The 16,978-nt window shown below is 48.3% G+C and overlaps 1 protein-coding gene across 1 annotated transcript in view; it reads left to right on the top strand.

Annotated features, from left to right (window-relative positions):
• LOC121337208 (fer-1-like protein 4) overlaps window positions 1-12,714 on the top strand; it is a 38,802-nt gene extending 26,088 nt beyond the window's left edge. Inside the window, exons 33-45 of the mRNA XM_041407156.1 lie at window positions 747-853; window positions 1,202-1,333; window positions 2,051-2,161; window positions 2,594-2,721; window positions 3,181-3,351; window positions 4,125-4,279; window positions 6,184-6,362; window positions 7,326-7,411; window positions 8,349-8,447; window positions 8,713-8,954; window positions 10,876-11,153; window positions 11,901-12,001; window positions 12,534-12,714. Coding sequence (XP_041263090.1) covers window positions 747-853; window positions 1,202-1,333; window positions 2,051-2,161; window positions 2,594-2,721; window positions 3,181-3,351; window positions 4,125-4,279; window positions 6,184-6,362; window positions 7,326-7,411; window positions 8,349-8,447; window positions 8,713-8,954; window positions 10,876-11,153; window positions 11,901-12,001; window positions 12,534-12,714 — 1,970 coding nt within the window. The remainder of the gene's footprint in view (window positions 1-746; window positions 854-1,201; window positions 1,334-2,050; window positions 2,162-2,593; window positions 2,722-3,180; window positions 3,352-4,124; window positions 4,280-6,183; window positions 6,363-7,325; window positions 7,412-8,348; window positions 8,448-8,712; window positions 8,955-10,875; window positions 11,154-11,900; window positions 12,002-12,533) is intronic.
• The last annotated feature ends 4,264 nt before the right edge of the window (window positions 12,715-16,978 follow it).

Here is a 16,978-nt window from a genome sequence, read left to right as displayed (position 1 = left end):
GTGCAAGTGAATCAGGTAACAGGAGGTACCAGAGGTAGTGGACAGTAATAACAGTATTTTTATGATCTGAGAACAGTGTTCCAGCGGTAGGTTCAGGTTTACAAAGGTGTGAGCAGTGACTCATATGGCTCTGACCTGGGAAAGTGCAAAGTATAAAAATGATGTAAATCATCACAATTTAAGGAGAGACTTTGAGGGTACCTGCATGCCATTAGCGCTTGAGGGATCTGGAGCCTTGGGAAATGGGACAAGCACACACCCACTCTGTCCTTGGTTTGGTTGTGCCCCTGTGAAAGGTTGAGACATGGTCGCTTTCATCTGGGTGTGCCGAAAGTGGCAGTGATGCTTCAGTTAGCCACCCAAACCAACAGGCCAGCAAATAAGCACTCATCCACACAGGAGGGTGGGCTCTCCTCTGTGCCTTCCCTGACAGCACCTGTGAGCTGGCCCAACCACCTTCCTTCATTTGGTTTCTGCCCAATTCCTGTCTGAATGGTGGCCATGCAGGCAAACAGGCAGGTAGATCTGTCCCAATTTTTGTCCGCCCACCCATCCAGTCATGCTGTGCTGGGAAATTGGAGATGCTGGAAGGACACCTGTTACAAACAGCAATAGCACCAGTTGCCGTGACACAGGCCAAAGCCCTGGGTGGAAGCAGAAACCGTGGCTGGGGTGATTTCATGAAGAGACACTTGACATGATGGGCGAAATTAGAGTGTTTCCTAATCTCTTATCATCATTTCTAGATGGAGGGAATTTAAATGCATCTTCCATTGACATGGAAGCAGAGGATGAGGCAGTGATTGAAGCTGAACCTGCTCAACCCAAGAGGAAGCTCATTGCCACCCTTCAGGTGATAATTGGGGTGACCTAGTCACTTTCAGCCCTGGCCCTTGGTCCATGTCTTCCTCACTGCAGTGGAAGTTATGCTGGGAGGAGAACCTGCAGTGTGTGCTGAGGCCCCACCATTGCTGGACTTTGATGCAGCTAGTAAGACCTTGGAGCCAAGCTGAGATGTGCATCCACATCTAAGGCTGGCCGTAGGGACATGCAGGAAAACCATTAACGCCATGCACTGAGTAATACAGAAGTAAGGTAGGACTAGGTGAAATGATTGAAACAGAGAAAGAATGGTCTTTCTGACTCCCCTTCCCTTTGAGATGGCAAGAAAAGGCCCAAAATTACTTTCTACTTATTTCAGATCTACAACTCTGAGCTGGAACACGAGTTTGGTAATTTTGAAGACTGGTTGTGTATTTTCCCCCTTCATCGTGGCAAAGCAAATGAAGATGAAGATGGAAATGAGGATGAACATTATGTGGGGAAGTACAAGGTACTGTTTCATTAGGATGATATTTGTGCTGCTTGTGGAAGAAGATCCTTATGACCTGTATTTCGGAGCAAGCCAAAACAAGCAAAACCTTGCAGAGTGCATGGGTGTGCAGTTTGGGCTGCAACATGACCAGGGTACTGTGAGTGCCTGTTGAAGCAATTGTACTGTGGTCCTACTGTTATTATCTTATAAATCCATCCAATTTAGATTTTTTAGCTGTGACAAGGAGAAAGCACGAAGCATAAAGGACTCATTCTGGTTGCAGCTGCTGGGTCTATTCAGTATACATACAAGTATTATATAAGTAAGCTTCACTGGTTTTAAAGTTAGGAAAACTTATTTAAAAGAGGCATCATCCTCCCACCCAGGAGCTCTTGAAGACTCTGAAATATCAACTTCAGAAATTGTAGCTGTCCCTAGAAAACATGTGGTGTCCTCTCTCTTTGGCAATCCAAAGTGCCTAGAGGTGCTCAGCTCAGATCTGACACTGGCGGTGGTATGACAGCCTGCAGCCTAAATTGCAAGCAGGGATTGCCTGGGCCATGCAGACATGATTTGACCCTTGGAAAGGACTGTCCCCCATGGGCACAGAGTGTCTGTGGTCTGCATGGGGAAATGGCTCTGATTTTTTAGCTGGCAGGTGAAGCTGGTGGCTCCAGTCCTTTCTGCGATATTCCCATGTATATCCAGCTGTTCCTTGAAAAGTGTTTTCTGCAGGGCTCCTTCTACGTCTACCCCACTGAGGAAGCTGTTACAGAGCCCAAGGTCTCCCAGGGCATTCCAAAGAACAGACCCATCAAGGTTCTTGTAAGAGTTTACATTGTTAAGGTAAGTCTCTGGGGGAGGTGACAGTAATGCTTGGTGGTCTCTCCCATCCCTGTGGACCTTCTCTGCTCAGTAAATGTGAGCAGTGGTGCTTGTGAAAAATGTGATGCTGGCTTGAAGCTCTGCCAGTGGAAGGCACCTACATCCTGTTCATGGAGAGTCTTCCATGCTTTGTAGCTTGAGGATGGGCAGATGGGCATTTCTTGGCTCCTCACATCTGCCTTGAGATCATGAGCAAGTAGGTGGGTCCACAGCTGAAGACATCAGTGGCTTGTAGAGTGAGGATTTGTGTGGGATCAAGTGGCTGTTTCACTGCTGGAGTGGTTGCTGGAGGGACCTGACCAAGCGGGCTTGGGTGGTGTCAGGCCTGTGCAGTGTTCCTTGTGCAGGTTGCCCTCCACAGCTGTGTACAGCAGTATCTCTTATATATTCCAGGCTACAAATCTGTCTCCAGCAGACCCCAATGGCAAAGCAGACCCCTATGTGGTGGTGACTGTGGGGCAACAGCAGAAGGACACCAAGGAGCGATACATCCCAAAGCAGCTCAATCCTGTGTTTGGAGAGTATGCAGGAAGGTTTCATCTAGTGGGTTTAATAAGGACAGTGCAAATCTGGGGCTTGAAATGTGGTCCAGCATGTAAGGTCTTCTGTTCCTTTCTGATGGAGAATCTTGTGCTTTTACACAAAGCCCTTGGGCATGTCTCTTGCCTCCAGCTAACTCAGGAGCCATCATGCTTTGGGTTAGGAGGCAAGCACACCCAAGGACTTGATTTAAAATTGGAAGCTGAGCATTCCATAACTCCAGGCCCTCTATCCAAGCCATACATCCTGGAAAAGTAATTCCTTTGTTTGAACATGCACACTGAAAATATCACATACTGCATTTAGAGAGAACCAAAGTTTATCAGAGACCTTTAAGTTGTCAAATACAGTTCTTAAATGTGTAGGATTATCAAAGCAGAGCATGTGTTTCATTTCCATCCTTTTTGCTGATTGTGCTTTCCCTGTTTGATTCTGTCCAGAGTTGTGGAGCTGACAGTCTCCTTTCCTATGGAATCAGAACTCACTGTGGCAATATTTGATCATGATTTGGTTGGATCTGATGATCTGATTGGGGAGACCAAGATTGACTTGGAGAATCGATTCTACAGCAAGCACAGGGCCAACTGTGGAGTGGCTGCCCAGTATGACTTGTAGGTACCAATTTGACATGTGAGGGCCAGACATTCTTCTCACCAGCCACACGTGGGTAACAGAGCTCCTCCTGTTCTGCGAGACAGAATACGCATTTGCAGGTGCTCCACAGATTTGCTACAAGTTACATGGATAACTCTATCTCTTTAGACACCTACCAGCTTCCAGTGATAACTCTAATTCCTACTGCAATCTAATATACCTTGCATAAAATAGCAAAAAAACTTCTTTATTCTTTACACATTGGTGTTCTGCGAGAAAAGTGCTTGCTTGACTCTGACCTCTTTCAGAAAGTACACCAGTTTCTCTAGCAGCATTTTGTAAGCAGCAACACTGAGGACATCTGATTTCCTTTGACCTCCTTCCATATGGATTCTCCAGATCTTCGGCCAGATTTCTGCAAACTTCTCTTCTCCTACCCTGCTATTGAAAAATTAGCTGTGGGAATGGAGCTGAGCACCCAGCACAGCTAAAAGTTCTTTCTCGCTCAGGAACTGCATCTAGAATTGCTCCTGCTCCTAGCATTGCTTCTGCTGCTCAGAAGCTAATAGCTCTGTGGGGTGCAAGTCCAGCTTGTTTTCTGTCAAGAAAGAATTTGTTTAGCTTTTCATTCATTAAGACTTTCTGTAACTTCTTTAAGCCCAGGGTTTTCCAGTGGAAATCTGAGCAGGGTTCTAGTGATATAGCCTGTGCTTTGGGAAGGAAGGCTGTTTCACAGCCTAGAAAAGAAACTTAAGCTGAAGAAGTTCTGATGTTTTCTTTTTCCATGCAGAAATGGCTACAACATGTGGCGAGATGCTTTTAAACCCACACAGATCTTGGATAGTTTATGCAAGAAAAACTCAATCCCTGCTGCAGAGTACAGATGGGAGGAGATCAAAGTGGACAATAAAATATTCAAGGTCCCTCCAGAGGCTTTTCCTGAAGGTACAGAGGGCTTGTTGAACTGGTCCCTTAAGCAGCTGCCTGTGCTCAGCAATGCATGTGTTGGTGGGTGGTCTGGGAGCCCACAATCCTCTCTTCCCTGAGGTATCCAGGCTGGCTTCCCCACTGTGCCCTGCATGGCCCAGTTTTTTGGGTCACTGTGAGGTGCATCCTTGGTTCAGTGCCCTCATTTTGGTGGACATTGTTGCACTGGGAGAAGATGTGATGCAGGCCATTAGATACCAAAGTGGCTTCCCCGGCAGTGGGTGGAACAAAGTAAACCTAACTTTCACAGCAGTGCTGGTCATGGAGGGTTTGTTGTATGCCAGTTTATTCTGGTGACTGGCACTATCACAAAGCTGTACCTTCATCTGCTTATGATCACTATCAGCAAGAAAATGAAGTCCTGTTTGAGGTTATGTGTTTTTGCAGTTTTTTGGGCTTTTGTTTTTTTGGTTGGTTGGCTTGGCTTTTTTTTGTGTTGATGGTTTTTTGTTTGGTTTTCTTTAATGCTTTTTTTTTTTTTTTTTTTTTGTTTGTTTTTTTTGTTTGTTTGTAGGTGTTGTTTTGTTTTGGGTGTGTTTTGGGTTTGGGGGGCGGGGGGGAGGGGGGAAGGGAGTATTTCTTTCCTGTTTCTAGCTGACTTTGTCCAGGAATGCTCTGTGCTTCCAGTGGCTTCAGGTGGCCTTGAGTGATTCCACACTGCTCCTCTCTACTGTTGATCTCCACCTTGTGGGCAGCTTCTGCTTCTCATTTGGTGTTTTCTTTCCTTCTACCTGGCATTACAAACCCTGAGCCAGGACACACCAACCTTTCACAGTCTCTACCAGCGGTAATGGAGATCTTCCCTCAGCAAAGGCCAGGCCCTGCTGCTGCCAACACCTGTGCAATTGAATCCAACCTTGAGGAAAGACTACAGCAGATGTGGCTCACATGTGGATGGCTGAGTACTGCAAGGCAGTACTATGTAGCCTGTAGGAAGGATGATCCCTGGCCTTACCTGCTCAAAGTGAGGACACCTACATGTATGGCCGACTTTATTTTCTCCTTGTTTCAGTGAAACTGTTCCTCAGTTTTCTGGTGGTTTCTACAACTTATGCAAAGAAGGGAAAAGAAATCCTACTCAGGAGAGGGCAAGGAACCTCCAGAAGCCATTCCTCCTTTTTTTTCAGGTCACTGGATAGCTGGGGAGGGAGAAACAAGGTGCTCTCCTGGTGTTCCCTGACAGCTGGCTCTGGTTCTGACATAGCTACAGCTGGTGCCCTGTGAACCTCTGTTGTGCTTGAGCACTGCTTGAAATGGTTTAGGTCTCAGATTGATATCCAAGGGGCAGTTGCGCTCCATAAACCCAGGAGTGAGTGGGTCATTATGCCCTCACCTCTTGGCTCTGGCTTATCTCCCACCAGAAAGATTTGGTCCTGAAGTGTCATTTGACTTCACTGTGCCAAAGGAGTCAATTACTGATTGTGTTCATTAACAGAGAGCACAGCTGCATGTCTTGAGACTGACAAGTAATGCCTTCCAGTAGCACTTCTCTGGCAAAAAGTCATCCATGGATCTGTTGGCACTACCACAGAGATGTGGGGACTTAAACTTCCCCAGAGGATGAAGTCCTTCTCAATGTCCCTTGGATCTTTTTCCCAGGGCCAGAGTAAATTTGTTTTTGCCCTTTCCATTGCATTTCTCTTGGCTTGTTTTCTTCCTGCCTGCCATTTCTGTCACCACTGCAACATACTGAACTCACCCCCTTCATCTTTGCCCTCCTGCTTCTCCCCATTTGTTTTCCTGGAGAGGTGCTTGTTTGCCCAGTCCATCATCTCCTCTTGCTTGTGCTAATGACTGATGCCCTGACATGACTCTTGCTGGCCAGAAGCCTTTATTTTCTCCTTGGCTGTGTCCTGCTACAGAGGTTTCTGTGAGGAACAAGAGAGGAGTGGCAGAGGAGAACTTGTCGCTGGATGTTGAACATAAGGCTTTGTACGTCCTGCAGCACTGGGAAGAGATGCCAGGATATGGGTACAAGCTAGTGCCAGAGCATGTGGAAATCCGGTCTTTGTACAACCCCGAGAACCCTGGCCTTGTGCAGGTGAGATGTGTTTCCGTGCCAAACCTCAACATTGTTTTGGGGAAGGACCTTCTGGACAGCTGGTTTCTAGCCAGCTGTCTGGTCTCCTGTGAATCTTACACATTGTCCCCTTCCTGGGTGGGTGACTGGATTTGTGTCTGTGGATGGCTGGCCCAGCTATGAAGTGAGGACATTGGCCATGGTTATCCTTTGCTCACACCTACCCTCTGACATCTCATGATGCTTCTGAACACCCTCTCCTCAAAGAAATACTGTCCACTGATGTTGTGTTCACAGTGTTGGTGACCCAGAGTCCTTCCTGTCTCCATAGGCCATTTAGCACTGGCTCTGATGAGGATGCTGTGTGGGTAGCAATAGACCTGCTCTGCTTTTGAGCCTTGCCACCATGCACCCCCGTGGGTGATGGTATCCTTGCCTCTACCTGCCTCCTCTGCCTTGTCCCATATCACTGCTGTTTTGCAAGAACCTTGTTCTCCTCCTTTGGCTTCTCCATCCTTAGTTTTGTGCAATGCAGTCACCTGAACTCACCATTTTAATGTCCTGCACTGAAATCTCCTGTTCCCTTGGGTACTGGAGGTTTGAACAAAGCAGAATTCTGCAGTCAAGCTGGCTTTGTTTGGCATTGGAAATGCACAAGTCAGACCTATCACTTCTTAGTTTTGTTGGTTTTGCTTAAGCATTGCATTACCATATGCTCCTTATTAAGACAGAGGGACATGTTTGGAATGGATTCAGTGTAGGTGAAGTGGTTTTTCTTGGGAGCAGAAATAAGCAATCTTTCATAGCCTTAATTTTTTTCCCTGTGTAAAATTGAATCTCATGTCACTCTCAAGTGCTGGGAATGGAGAGAACCAAGCAGGGGCTTTCTGATGAGAACTTTCCTTGCAGGATCAAGCCCTTGCTCCTTGAAGAGCTGGAGAGTGGTCTGTCTCTTGAAGTATCTTTGCTGTCTTCTCTCATCAGGGCTCCTTGCACATGTGGATTGACATGTTTCCAAATGATGTCCCTGCACCACCACCCGTCAACATCAAACCACGACTGCCTGTCAGGTACCACCTGCCGGGGTAGGCCTGGGGCTGGTGGGCTGCATGAAGGGTCAATGTCCCTTGCCATGGCTGGTGGGATGTGCCACAGGGCACAGGCTGAGGGTCGGTGCTAGTGTGGCATGTAACCCTCTGACCACAGGATGTTCTTTTGAGTGTATCATGTTGGGCCATAAGAGCTTCAGCTGCACAAAGGTTTGGGGAAGGGCAGGTCAATGTCTCTATGGCTGGACATAAAGGTAATAGAAACCCAGGCCAGAGCTACTCATCAAACTCTATTCTGGCTAGTGGACAGATGTCCTTGGGAGTCTGAAGAAATGCAGTTGAAGGAGGAAATCTGCTGTTTTCAAGGATCAAATTGTACTTTTGAGATGGAGGGTCCAGATTATTCTCAGTTATGCACCTGAAAGGACAAGAGATAATGAACATGACTTGCAGCAAGGGAAACTCTAACTGACTATAGGGTAAACATTTTCCCAGTGAGAGTGAAGCTACCCTGCAATAGGGACAGATTGACTCAGATGTGCTGGGATGTCCATCCCTGGTGATATTAAAAACTGATGCAGACAAGGCCCTGCACAATCAACCTATGAAGCTTGAGCAAGAGCTTGGAGCAGAGACTGCAGAGATCCCTTCCTGCCTAAGCTTTTCTGAGCTTCTATGGCTTAGTTGAGCAGGGTGGATTTCCCATGAAACAGGGATTTGGTTTGCAAAAGCTACCTGTATTGAATATGGTTGTTTGTCTTGTAGGGTTCTAGTGTCCAGAAAGGGTTTTATGCTTGGCAGTGAGACTGCTGGCCTGTGCTTGGCGGGAGGAGCAGGAGGAACCACATGGCTGGGAATTTTCAAGTCCTGCTGCTCTGGCATTGTGCTTAGGGCTTGATCTGCCCTCCCATGCACCAGGGACAAGGGCATGTGTCTCACCTCTGTGTCCTTCCCACAGCTATGAGCTCCGTGTGATTATCTGGAACACGGACAATGTGATCCTTGATGATGTCAACCCAGTAACAGGAGAGCCTTCCAGTGACATCTACGTGAAAAGGTCTGGTGGGAATGAGTGGGAGGCCAGAGCCTGGCTGCCCTGCTCCCTGCCCTAGCCCACACACTCACTTCCCTCCTCTGAACCTCTGGTGTGAGGTGCCTACTCCAGTCCTCTGCATGGGCTGCTCTAACCCCAGAGATGTTGTCCAGGTGTTGCTCTGGTTTGACCCTTTCCTGCTACCCTATGGTGTTCAGTGCTTTCATACTTCTGCTTGGCCTCTGAGGCTGGCTGACAAGGGTAGAGGATAACTGAGTTTCTCCTGCAGCTGGATAAAAGGTCTTGACCATGACAAGCAGGAGACAGATGTTCACTTTAACTCCTTGACTGGGGAAGGCAATTTCAACTGGAGGTTCATCTTCCGCTTCAATTATCTCCCAACTGAAAAGGAGATCATCTACAAGAAAAAGGACTCTGTCTTCTCCATGGAGGAATCAGAGTTTCGGGAACCAGCTGTTCTGGTCCTCCAGGTCTGGGATTATGACAGGATTTCAGCTAATGACTTTCTAGGTATGGTGTTACCTGGTGGAAGTGGGGTGACCTGCTGAAAGTGGGGTGACCCTTACCTTGCTGGAGCATTTCCCTGGGGTTAATCTCTCTGAGAAGGGACAGTAGGACCATCAGATCAAACTCTTCATCTCAGCAGTCATCTGGGCTGTTTTTTCACACCTGAGCTACAGACAAAGCCTGGAGATAGGCACCTCCCCTACACAGACATGTAGTGCTTGCATGCTTGTCCCAGATCCTTGGTGTATTTTTTCAGGGCCTGTCACACCACAGGACTTCCAGGTTCTGCTTCCTCACAACATTTCCAATAAACTTGCTTGTTTTCTGTGCTCTTAGATATGCAGGTCTCAAAGTCTGGGCTTAAGAACATTTTTCCCAGGACCTTATGTTGTGGGAACAGGGACAACCTGTGTGAGACTAGACAACCTTTGTCAGACTATTGGCACTTGAGTTGCAGCATCCCATTGCTGGGGCCTCAGAGCTCCCTGGATGCTCTGGAACTTCCTGGTAATAAAACCTGCTGAGCTGGGCATGCAGCAAGGCCCAGTGCCAAAACCGAGCTAGTGGTGATTCCCCACACATTATGCTACCACAAGTACTGCTGATTCTCTCTGATTTCTGCTGTCATTCCTAAGCTTATAGCACTCTGTTCCTCCCTTCTTTAAATGTTAACCTCCCTAATAAAAAGCAGCTCCTTTCCCCTACTATCTCCCGGGCATGTTTAAACACTCCTTATACTTCAACCTTTCATAGTGTATTTAAGAGGCTTTACTGCTTGAGGCATTTCCAGTGGTTCAGCCATGAAGAACTGAGACACTATTAACAATTCCAATGATTTCTGGCATGTATAGGAACATAGGAATCTAGAAGTTCTAGGAACTTCTAGATAGTAAGGGGCTTCTGCAGGTTTTATTGCAATCTCCTGCCCCAAGAAGGCTGGATGCACTGTAGGTCAGGTTGCTTAGGACATTTTCTGGGTAGGTTTTGATTATCTCCAAGGATGGATTCCTAGCATGCTTCTGGAACCCTTTTCCTGGCTGCACCTTTCTCACAATTCTCAGTTTTTTTTACTTGCAGCATTTTGTGTCTGTTGCCTTAGGTGCTTTCATTATCCATTTTTGAGAAGAGTCTAGCTCCATCGGCTCTGTAGCTTCCTTTAGGCTGTGAGGGATGCAGCAAGATCACCCTCTTGATCTCTCTTCTCTGGATTGAACACATATGTGTCTCTTATTCCTCTTGCTGTGGCACCTACTATCTCAGCCAATAAAAACTATTTAGTTGACACCTTTCTTGTATTGGGAGTCCAAAACTGGGCACAGTATCCAGATGCAGTCTCACTCAGAAATGAGCAGAGAACACTCACATCCCTTGTCTGCTTTTACCAGTACAGACCAGGATGTGGTAAGATTGTTTTGTTGCAAGGGGTCAGTGCCACAGTGGGACAGGAGCTCATTCTGAGCAGAACAGAGGCATAAGGCCAAACAGGGAGATGAACTGAGTCTGTTGCAGATCTATGATAAACTTGAAACTTTTAAAGCACTTATAATTTTAAATCATTATAATTTTATAAGTTTAATTGACATTTCCAGGAATTAGAGAGGAAGATCAGCTTGCACATGTGAGGAGAGCAGGGTGGGACATGATAAAGGGGTGAAAATAACTCACCATATGAACTCACCAAACAGCTCTTATCAAAAATGAGATGAGACCTGGGGCTTCTGCCTCTTGGTCTCTAACTCCTGAGCTAGTAATTTCTTATGCAGAATTTCAGGTTCTCCATCTGTAAATTTGAAGGGTGCTGCTAGATCATTGCAGCAGCTGGGACCTACTCATGGCACTTGGGAGTGTGGCAGAGACAGCCAAATGTCATGTGGGGCTGACCTCAAGGTTTTACCACGTGGTCTCCTCTTCCCTGTGCCTGCAGGCTCCATCGAGCTGAAGCTGCATGACATGGTGCGGGCAGCCAAGAGCTCCGAGCATTGCACCATCAAAATGGCCAAGGAGAATGCAACACCTCGATTCTCCATCTTCCGAAATAAGCGCATGAGGGGCTGGTGGCCCTTCATCAAACTCAGAGATCAAGAAGATGACGAGCGAGAGGAAAGGGAGTACAAGAAGAAGAAGAAAACGAAGTGGAGCAGCTCAGTCAGACCAGAGGACAGGGAATTCACAGACCCCAGTGGGAACAAGTATTTCCTGACGGTAAGGTGGGGAGCTGGCACTGGGGAGTGCAGCCAGTGTTTTTCCTCTGCCTTGATGGCAGCCTGTCCTACACACACACAATCTACAAGGGCAGCAGTGACCCAGCTTCTACAGGATCCTGAAGACTTCTTCCATCTACTGCTGATCCAGCACTTTGTCTACCCTGAAGAACCAGACGCATGCAGAGGTGTCTGACTTCATGTATTCCTCTGAGCTTTCCACAGAGCTCAGGTCCATGAGGGGAGCTGTATTTGTTTAGGAATTTAGTGTTCCCACTGAAAGACCTCAGACCATGTTCTCCTTGCTCACTCCTACTCCAAAGCAAGAGGCATATGGCTCCCCATCAGCCAGTCAGGACAGCAGCAGAAGTTTGTCCTGGCATCTCTGCCTGCCCAAGACAGGCAGGTGCCAACTGACAAAGGACAGACTTGCTCCTGATACCCCGGCTACTGGACCACTGTGTGTCTCCAAGGGTGAATTTTGCTCAGTGCCACTGTGGGAGGGTAGAGACAAATCAGGTAGTTGTGGAGTTCATTAAAATACAGTTCCTTGTCTGCAAAATAGTTTCTTACCAGGCCACAGTTTCCACTGGCTGTGAAGTAAGACTCTAGTCAATGGAGAAAAAAGCTCTGAGCATCTGTAAGTGGAAATGGGAGAAAAATACCCAGTTGTGGCAGGATGTGTAGTCAGCGGGCTGGTTTGTGAAGCAACACATTCAACTGTGGCTCAGACATATTGTCCCTCCAGGGTAAGGTGGAAGCGGAGTTCCAACTGCTGACTTTGGAGGAGGCTGACAAAAGTCCTGTTGGCTTGGGCCGAAAAGGGCCTGAACCTCTGGAAAAGCCCAAGTGAGTATGTGCATTATCACCTTTAGGTTGAACAGACAGTGCCATGTTCTCGGCAGTTGTGTGTATGGAAACCAGGAGTATTGGCTTGTCTGGAAGCCAAGAGCAATCTCCGAGGTCCTGGGCATTGGGGTCTGCAGGACCAGGACTGCCAGGGTTTCCCAGAGCTCAAATGAGTCCACAGGACTTGAGGCTGCGGCACCTGGCCCAGGATTGATCTAAGGAAGATACTCAAGGCAGCTGTGCCATAACACTGCTTGTACAATGGTCAGGTCTGTCTGTGTGAAAAGATCCCTTGTGTACAAGGGTGAAGGACAGATCTGGGGGCACTGGGACACTGTTCCAAAGAGTCCCATCCTGTTGTCTGTAGAGTTTCCACAGACAGTGTGTTTACTGTAGCCCCTGGGCTGCTCCGGCCTGGAAGCAGCAGGAAGAGCTGGTAATTCATGAGGGTAGCAGGACACCAAAGCAGAAGGGCTAATGTGATGTTCTTATATATGTGATGTGCTTATATATTCTTCTCTTCCTGTTCTAGTCGGCCCAAAACAACTTTCAACTGGTTTGTGAATCCCATGAAGACCTTTGTGTTTTTTATCTGGAAGCGGTACAAGAGATACATAATTGTGCTGTTTGTTGTCACTGTTCTGACAATCTTCCTGGTTCTTCTGATCTACACCATGCCTGGATACATCAGCGAGAAGATCATTAATGGATAAATGCTCTTCAGCAGAGGACTATTCAAAGACAGGGGTGATTGTGGCAGGAATCAAGATCTTAAGATCAGAAAGTTTAATGAAAACCTGTGGGTGCAGAGACAGCCTAAAGAGACAGAGACCTGCAGAAGTGAGCTTTGTTTTCCTCATGAATAAAAACTCCTTGGCTACTCTGTCTGATGCTTGTCCTTTTTAGCTGCTTTCTGGAGCTGGGGGACAACCTGTTTGTGTGGTACAGGCTGATCCTGGTTCAGCAGTCCTCACTACTGCCCTTTGCCCTTCCTCCTGAGAAGTACAGCAGCAAGGACTACACTAGGACAACATGGAGTCATGAGTGTGCATCTGTGTTTGGTGTCAGGCTGACGTAAACTAAATGAGAAAATAAATTCATAAATTGTTCTTGGCATGGTTTGTGGTGCACCAGGTTTCCTGTCATCTGCAGACAAGCTCGGACATGATCTGATCCCAGTGGAGGCGTTTCAGCCAGGGTTTTGAGAGGATAGGTTCCTTCTGAGTAGTGCAGGTGATGCTTAGTGGGACCACAGCTTTTCCAAAGAATTTATCTGACTATGCAGTTTTATAGCAAAGGTGCCTGCCTTATGGCCTTTTGAATGGGGCAGGAATGGAGTATTTTGGGGACAAAACTGCATGGGCAGAGCCAGGCAGGTAGATGTGAAGCAGGTGAGGACTCTGGCTGGACATGAACCCAGAAGTCAGTGTCGGGCAGACATGATGTTCCCCCAGTGAGTCTAGAGTTCAGCCATGGGGTGGGGACCCCAGAAGGCAAAGAGGGAGGCCTCTCTCCCTCTAGGGGACCTTTGGGCTGCAAGGTGGGAGCGAAATAGGCTGCAAAGGGCTCAGGTCATGCAACACCTGCTTGGGGCTACAGCAAAGCCCTGGGCTGTGACAGTGCTGCATTGCTCCCTGTTTTTCTGCAGGGCCTGTTTAGTGGGATGTTGCCTTCTTAAGTAGTACCTGGTCCTCCCCGGCAGTGCCCAGTGAGCCCCAGCAGTGACTGCTCCATTCAAACAAACTCAGTGCACTCCAGCACATCCAGTACACACCTCCAGAGAGCCCTCTTGGCTCTTTCAGCCATGCTCAACCACATTTCCCATCACAGCACCTGTTCAAACACTGGCATTGGTCTCCTTCTCCTAGCAGATGAAGCTGGTGGATTTTGGCTTCCTTTCTCTTGTTGCTTCCGCTTTCCCCGAGGTCTGGGGAACCGGCGGTGCGGTTCCCGCGGTTCCAGCAGCTCCTGGCCGACAGTCTCCTGTCGATTGTCGGATCTCCGACCAAAACGAAGCAGAACAGTTCAGGAAAAAGTACCCAAAAAGCCGCTGAAGGATTCCTGCCGCAGTCTCGCCAGGACAGGGAAAGGGGAAGAAAGAAACTTGTTGCTTAAGCTAACAAAAAAACCAAGCTAGCTAAACAACAAAGTAATATCCGGTCTTTTTGACACCCAGCACACCCTGGAGGGAAGCTTGAACAAACCCCATGGCTCGCAAGGCTCCCACACCTGCACCCCGCCCACTGACCCACCTTAAAGTTACAGCAAACATTTCTGGGCATAAAGCCGAGATACGCAGGCTTCCTCAAAATACTTCGGTTTATAATTGCTGCTTTGTGCCTGAGATCTGCAGGTGTGTGTCTGTGTGTACAAAGTGAATGGAGGGTGGGGTGGTGTCTGTTCAAGGTGTGAATTTGCAAGCCAAGAGGTTCAGTTCTGCCTTTGCTGCTGGCAGCACAGTGACCCTAGGCCTCTGCCCCAGACCCCTCCAAGCCCAAATGTGACCATGATTCATGCCAGCAGTTCCCCTTCCTGGTCAGCACCATGACTGCTCTGATCTCAGTGTGCAGTGGATGCAGGAGGACTTCAGGTCACCCATCACCTCTGCCTTCATCAGCCACATGGACCACTGCAAGGCTACTGACAACAGCCTGGAGAAAAAGAGCAGGAGTGGAGGGCTACAGGGATGCACCACGGGGGATGGGGTGGCCCTTCATCACTGTGGGCCTACTGATCTGTACCAGATCAGGCACCACCATACCATTTGTCACCATGAGTACAGAGTGGTGTGAATATATTTGGGTGTCAGCAAAACACCCAAAGCAAAGATTTGATAAAGGCATGTGACAGGTTATGGTGGCCAGGGGTGTAAGAGACTGAAGATGGGTCTAAGGCCTAACATATTTGGTCTGCAGTTATGCACATCGACAAAATAATGTAGAAGAAGAACTTACTGTTAGTTGGTAGGACTAACCTTCAGAAATGCAACCATGTGTTGGTCACCTGGTGGGATTTATCCTTTGAAAGGGAAGCAATACAATAAAACTGTTGTTGGCATGGAAGTGTGATCATAGGCCATTGTGATCTCAATCTCATGTGTTGACCCCATGTGAGATGATGTTGAAACTGGCCACTCCTGAGGAGGAGATACAGGGTGTGGTCCTGGGGTGGAGAGAAAGGATGACATGATGCACACCGTGTTGATCCAGGGGACACCCTGAAGGTGTGCTGCCCTCCTGCCTCTCCCGCTCAGGAGCCATGCTCTATCTCCTTCTCCTGCTTGGCGGCATCTCCAACATCCAGGGGTCAGTACGTATTTATTGCTAATGCAACAGATAAAATTGACTTGCTTTGCTGTTCTGACTGTCTTGAGTTTTTTGTGCATGGGCATCCTCCCGAACCCATAACACCAGGTGACAGGCACCTGTCAGCTGAGGACAAGAGCAAGGGCGGAGATGTTTGTATGGGAAGGCTGTGCTTAGTACTGGTCTCACACCATGAGTTGAAGAGAAGGCTCTCACATGCCCAGGCAGGGTGGCAGACTGAGGGCTGAGGCAGGGTCTTCCACAGCACAGATCTTTGACAAATGTGAGAATGTCACCAGGAGCAGCCCCAGGGTCTCTAGGATGGATATCTGGACAGCTGGAGCCTCTGGGTGCATTGAGGAACCAGCCTCATCCCAGCAGATCTCAGCAGTAAGGGAAGCATGGTGGCAATAAAGGGTGCCAAGCACATGATGCACAGCAGCTGCACCCTGATGCTGGCAGCTCTTGGAGCACCTTGGAGCTGCCTATCTCCCACCTCCTGGTAACATGCTTCTCATCCAAACCTCCATGCTATGTCCTTCTGCTTCCTGGCCATGTCCTCTTCCCCTGCTGCTGCTCTCCATCCTGTCCACAGGCCCTTCCCTTTCCAGCTCGCAGACTGATGGTGTGTTTGTTGCTCGCATCATACCATGGCAGAGGACCAGATTGTGCTGTGTTGCCTGACAGTGGATGTTGCTGTTGTCCGCATGTGATGAAAGGTGTGAGATGACCAGCCTGATTGTTGTTGTGCCTGAAATCCATGGACCCCGTCTGCACATCTGACCCAGCACAGTAGAACAGACTGGCCCACACCGGTCCCTCCAGGAGCCAGATCCATGTTCTGGCCATGCTTGGGATGTATCACCCCCTTCTTCCTTGGAAGAGTAGTTTGGTAGGTGGCCAGAGGCCAGGATCAGCTCAGCTCCCACATCTGCAAGTATTTATCCCCTTTGGTTTTGACCTAAATTTGTGTTGGCCCTAACAGTTTCTCTTTTCAGCAGTGCTGTGATTCCTTGGCATTGACATATCCCTGCTAAGTGCTGGTAATGCTATCCCTGTGTTGCTTATAATTCCAGATTTTTAGCAGGTCACAGAATGAAATTTTGGACATGGAGAAGAGTGCACTGCTGGCACTGGCCCTGCTTCTCTGGGCTGCAGGAGACACCTTTCTTCCTGAGGACACTGCAAAGGCAGAGCCCTTTCTTTAGGGACACCTTGCTTGATCTTGATATCATGGTGAGCAGCACTACTGGCTCCCTGTGCAGACCTGCCCTGGGAAACTAAGACCCCATATGGTGCACCTGTACATGCCTGGGGCCTGGTGCAAAGAATCAGCTGCCTCTGTAAGGGTGCTCCAGCAGAAGGAGGCATCTTCTGGATCCCTCTCTCAAACTCCCCAGAGATGACCTGCTACCTCAGCACTTCCTCTGCACATGAAACATCCCAGTCTCTCATTTTTGTTCTTCACACCGTTGCCAGGAGCTTTGGGATCAGGACAGTGGAACTAGTTTTGGTTTGTGTCTGATAAAGAAGTTCTCTCCTTCTTTGATTCCTTCAGAATCAACTGCTGCTCTGCATGATTCACGGTCTTTGTAAGTGTGGTGAGGATTGAGCACACTGGAGCTTGGGAAAGCAAACAAGTGGAGCCAGCACCACAGAGCTTGTGCTGTGC

The sequence above is a fragment of the Onychostruthus taczanowskii genome, unplaced genomic scaffold (assembly GCF_017590055.1).
Source record: "Onychostruthus taczanowskii isolate IOZ18803 unplaced genomic scaffold, ASM1759005v1 scaffold256, whole genome shotgun sequence".
Lineage (NCBI taxonomy): Eukaryota > Metazoa > Chordata > Aves > Passeriformes > Passeridae > Onychostruthus > Onychostruthus taczanowskii.
Note: the sequence above shows the minus strand (reverse complement) of the source record. Positions and strands in the feature narration are given on the sequence as shown.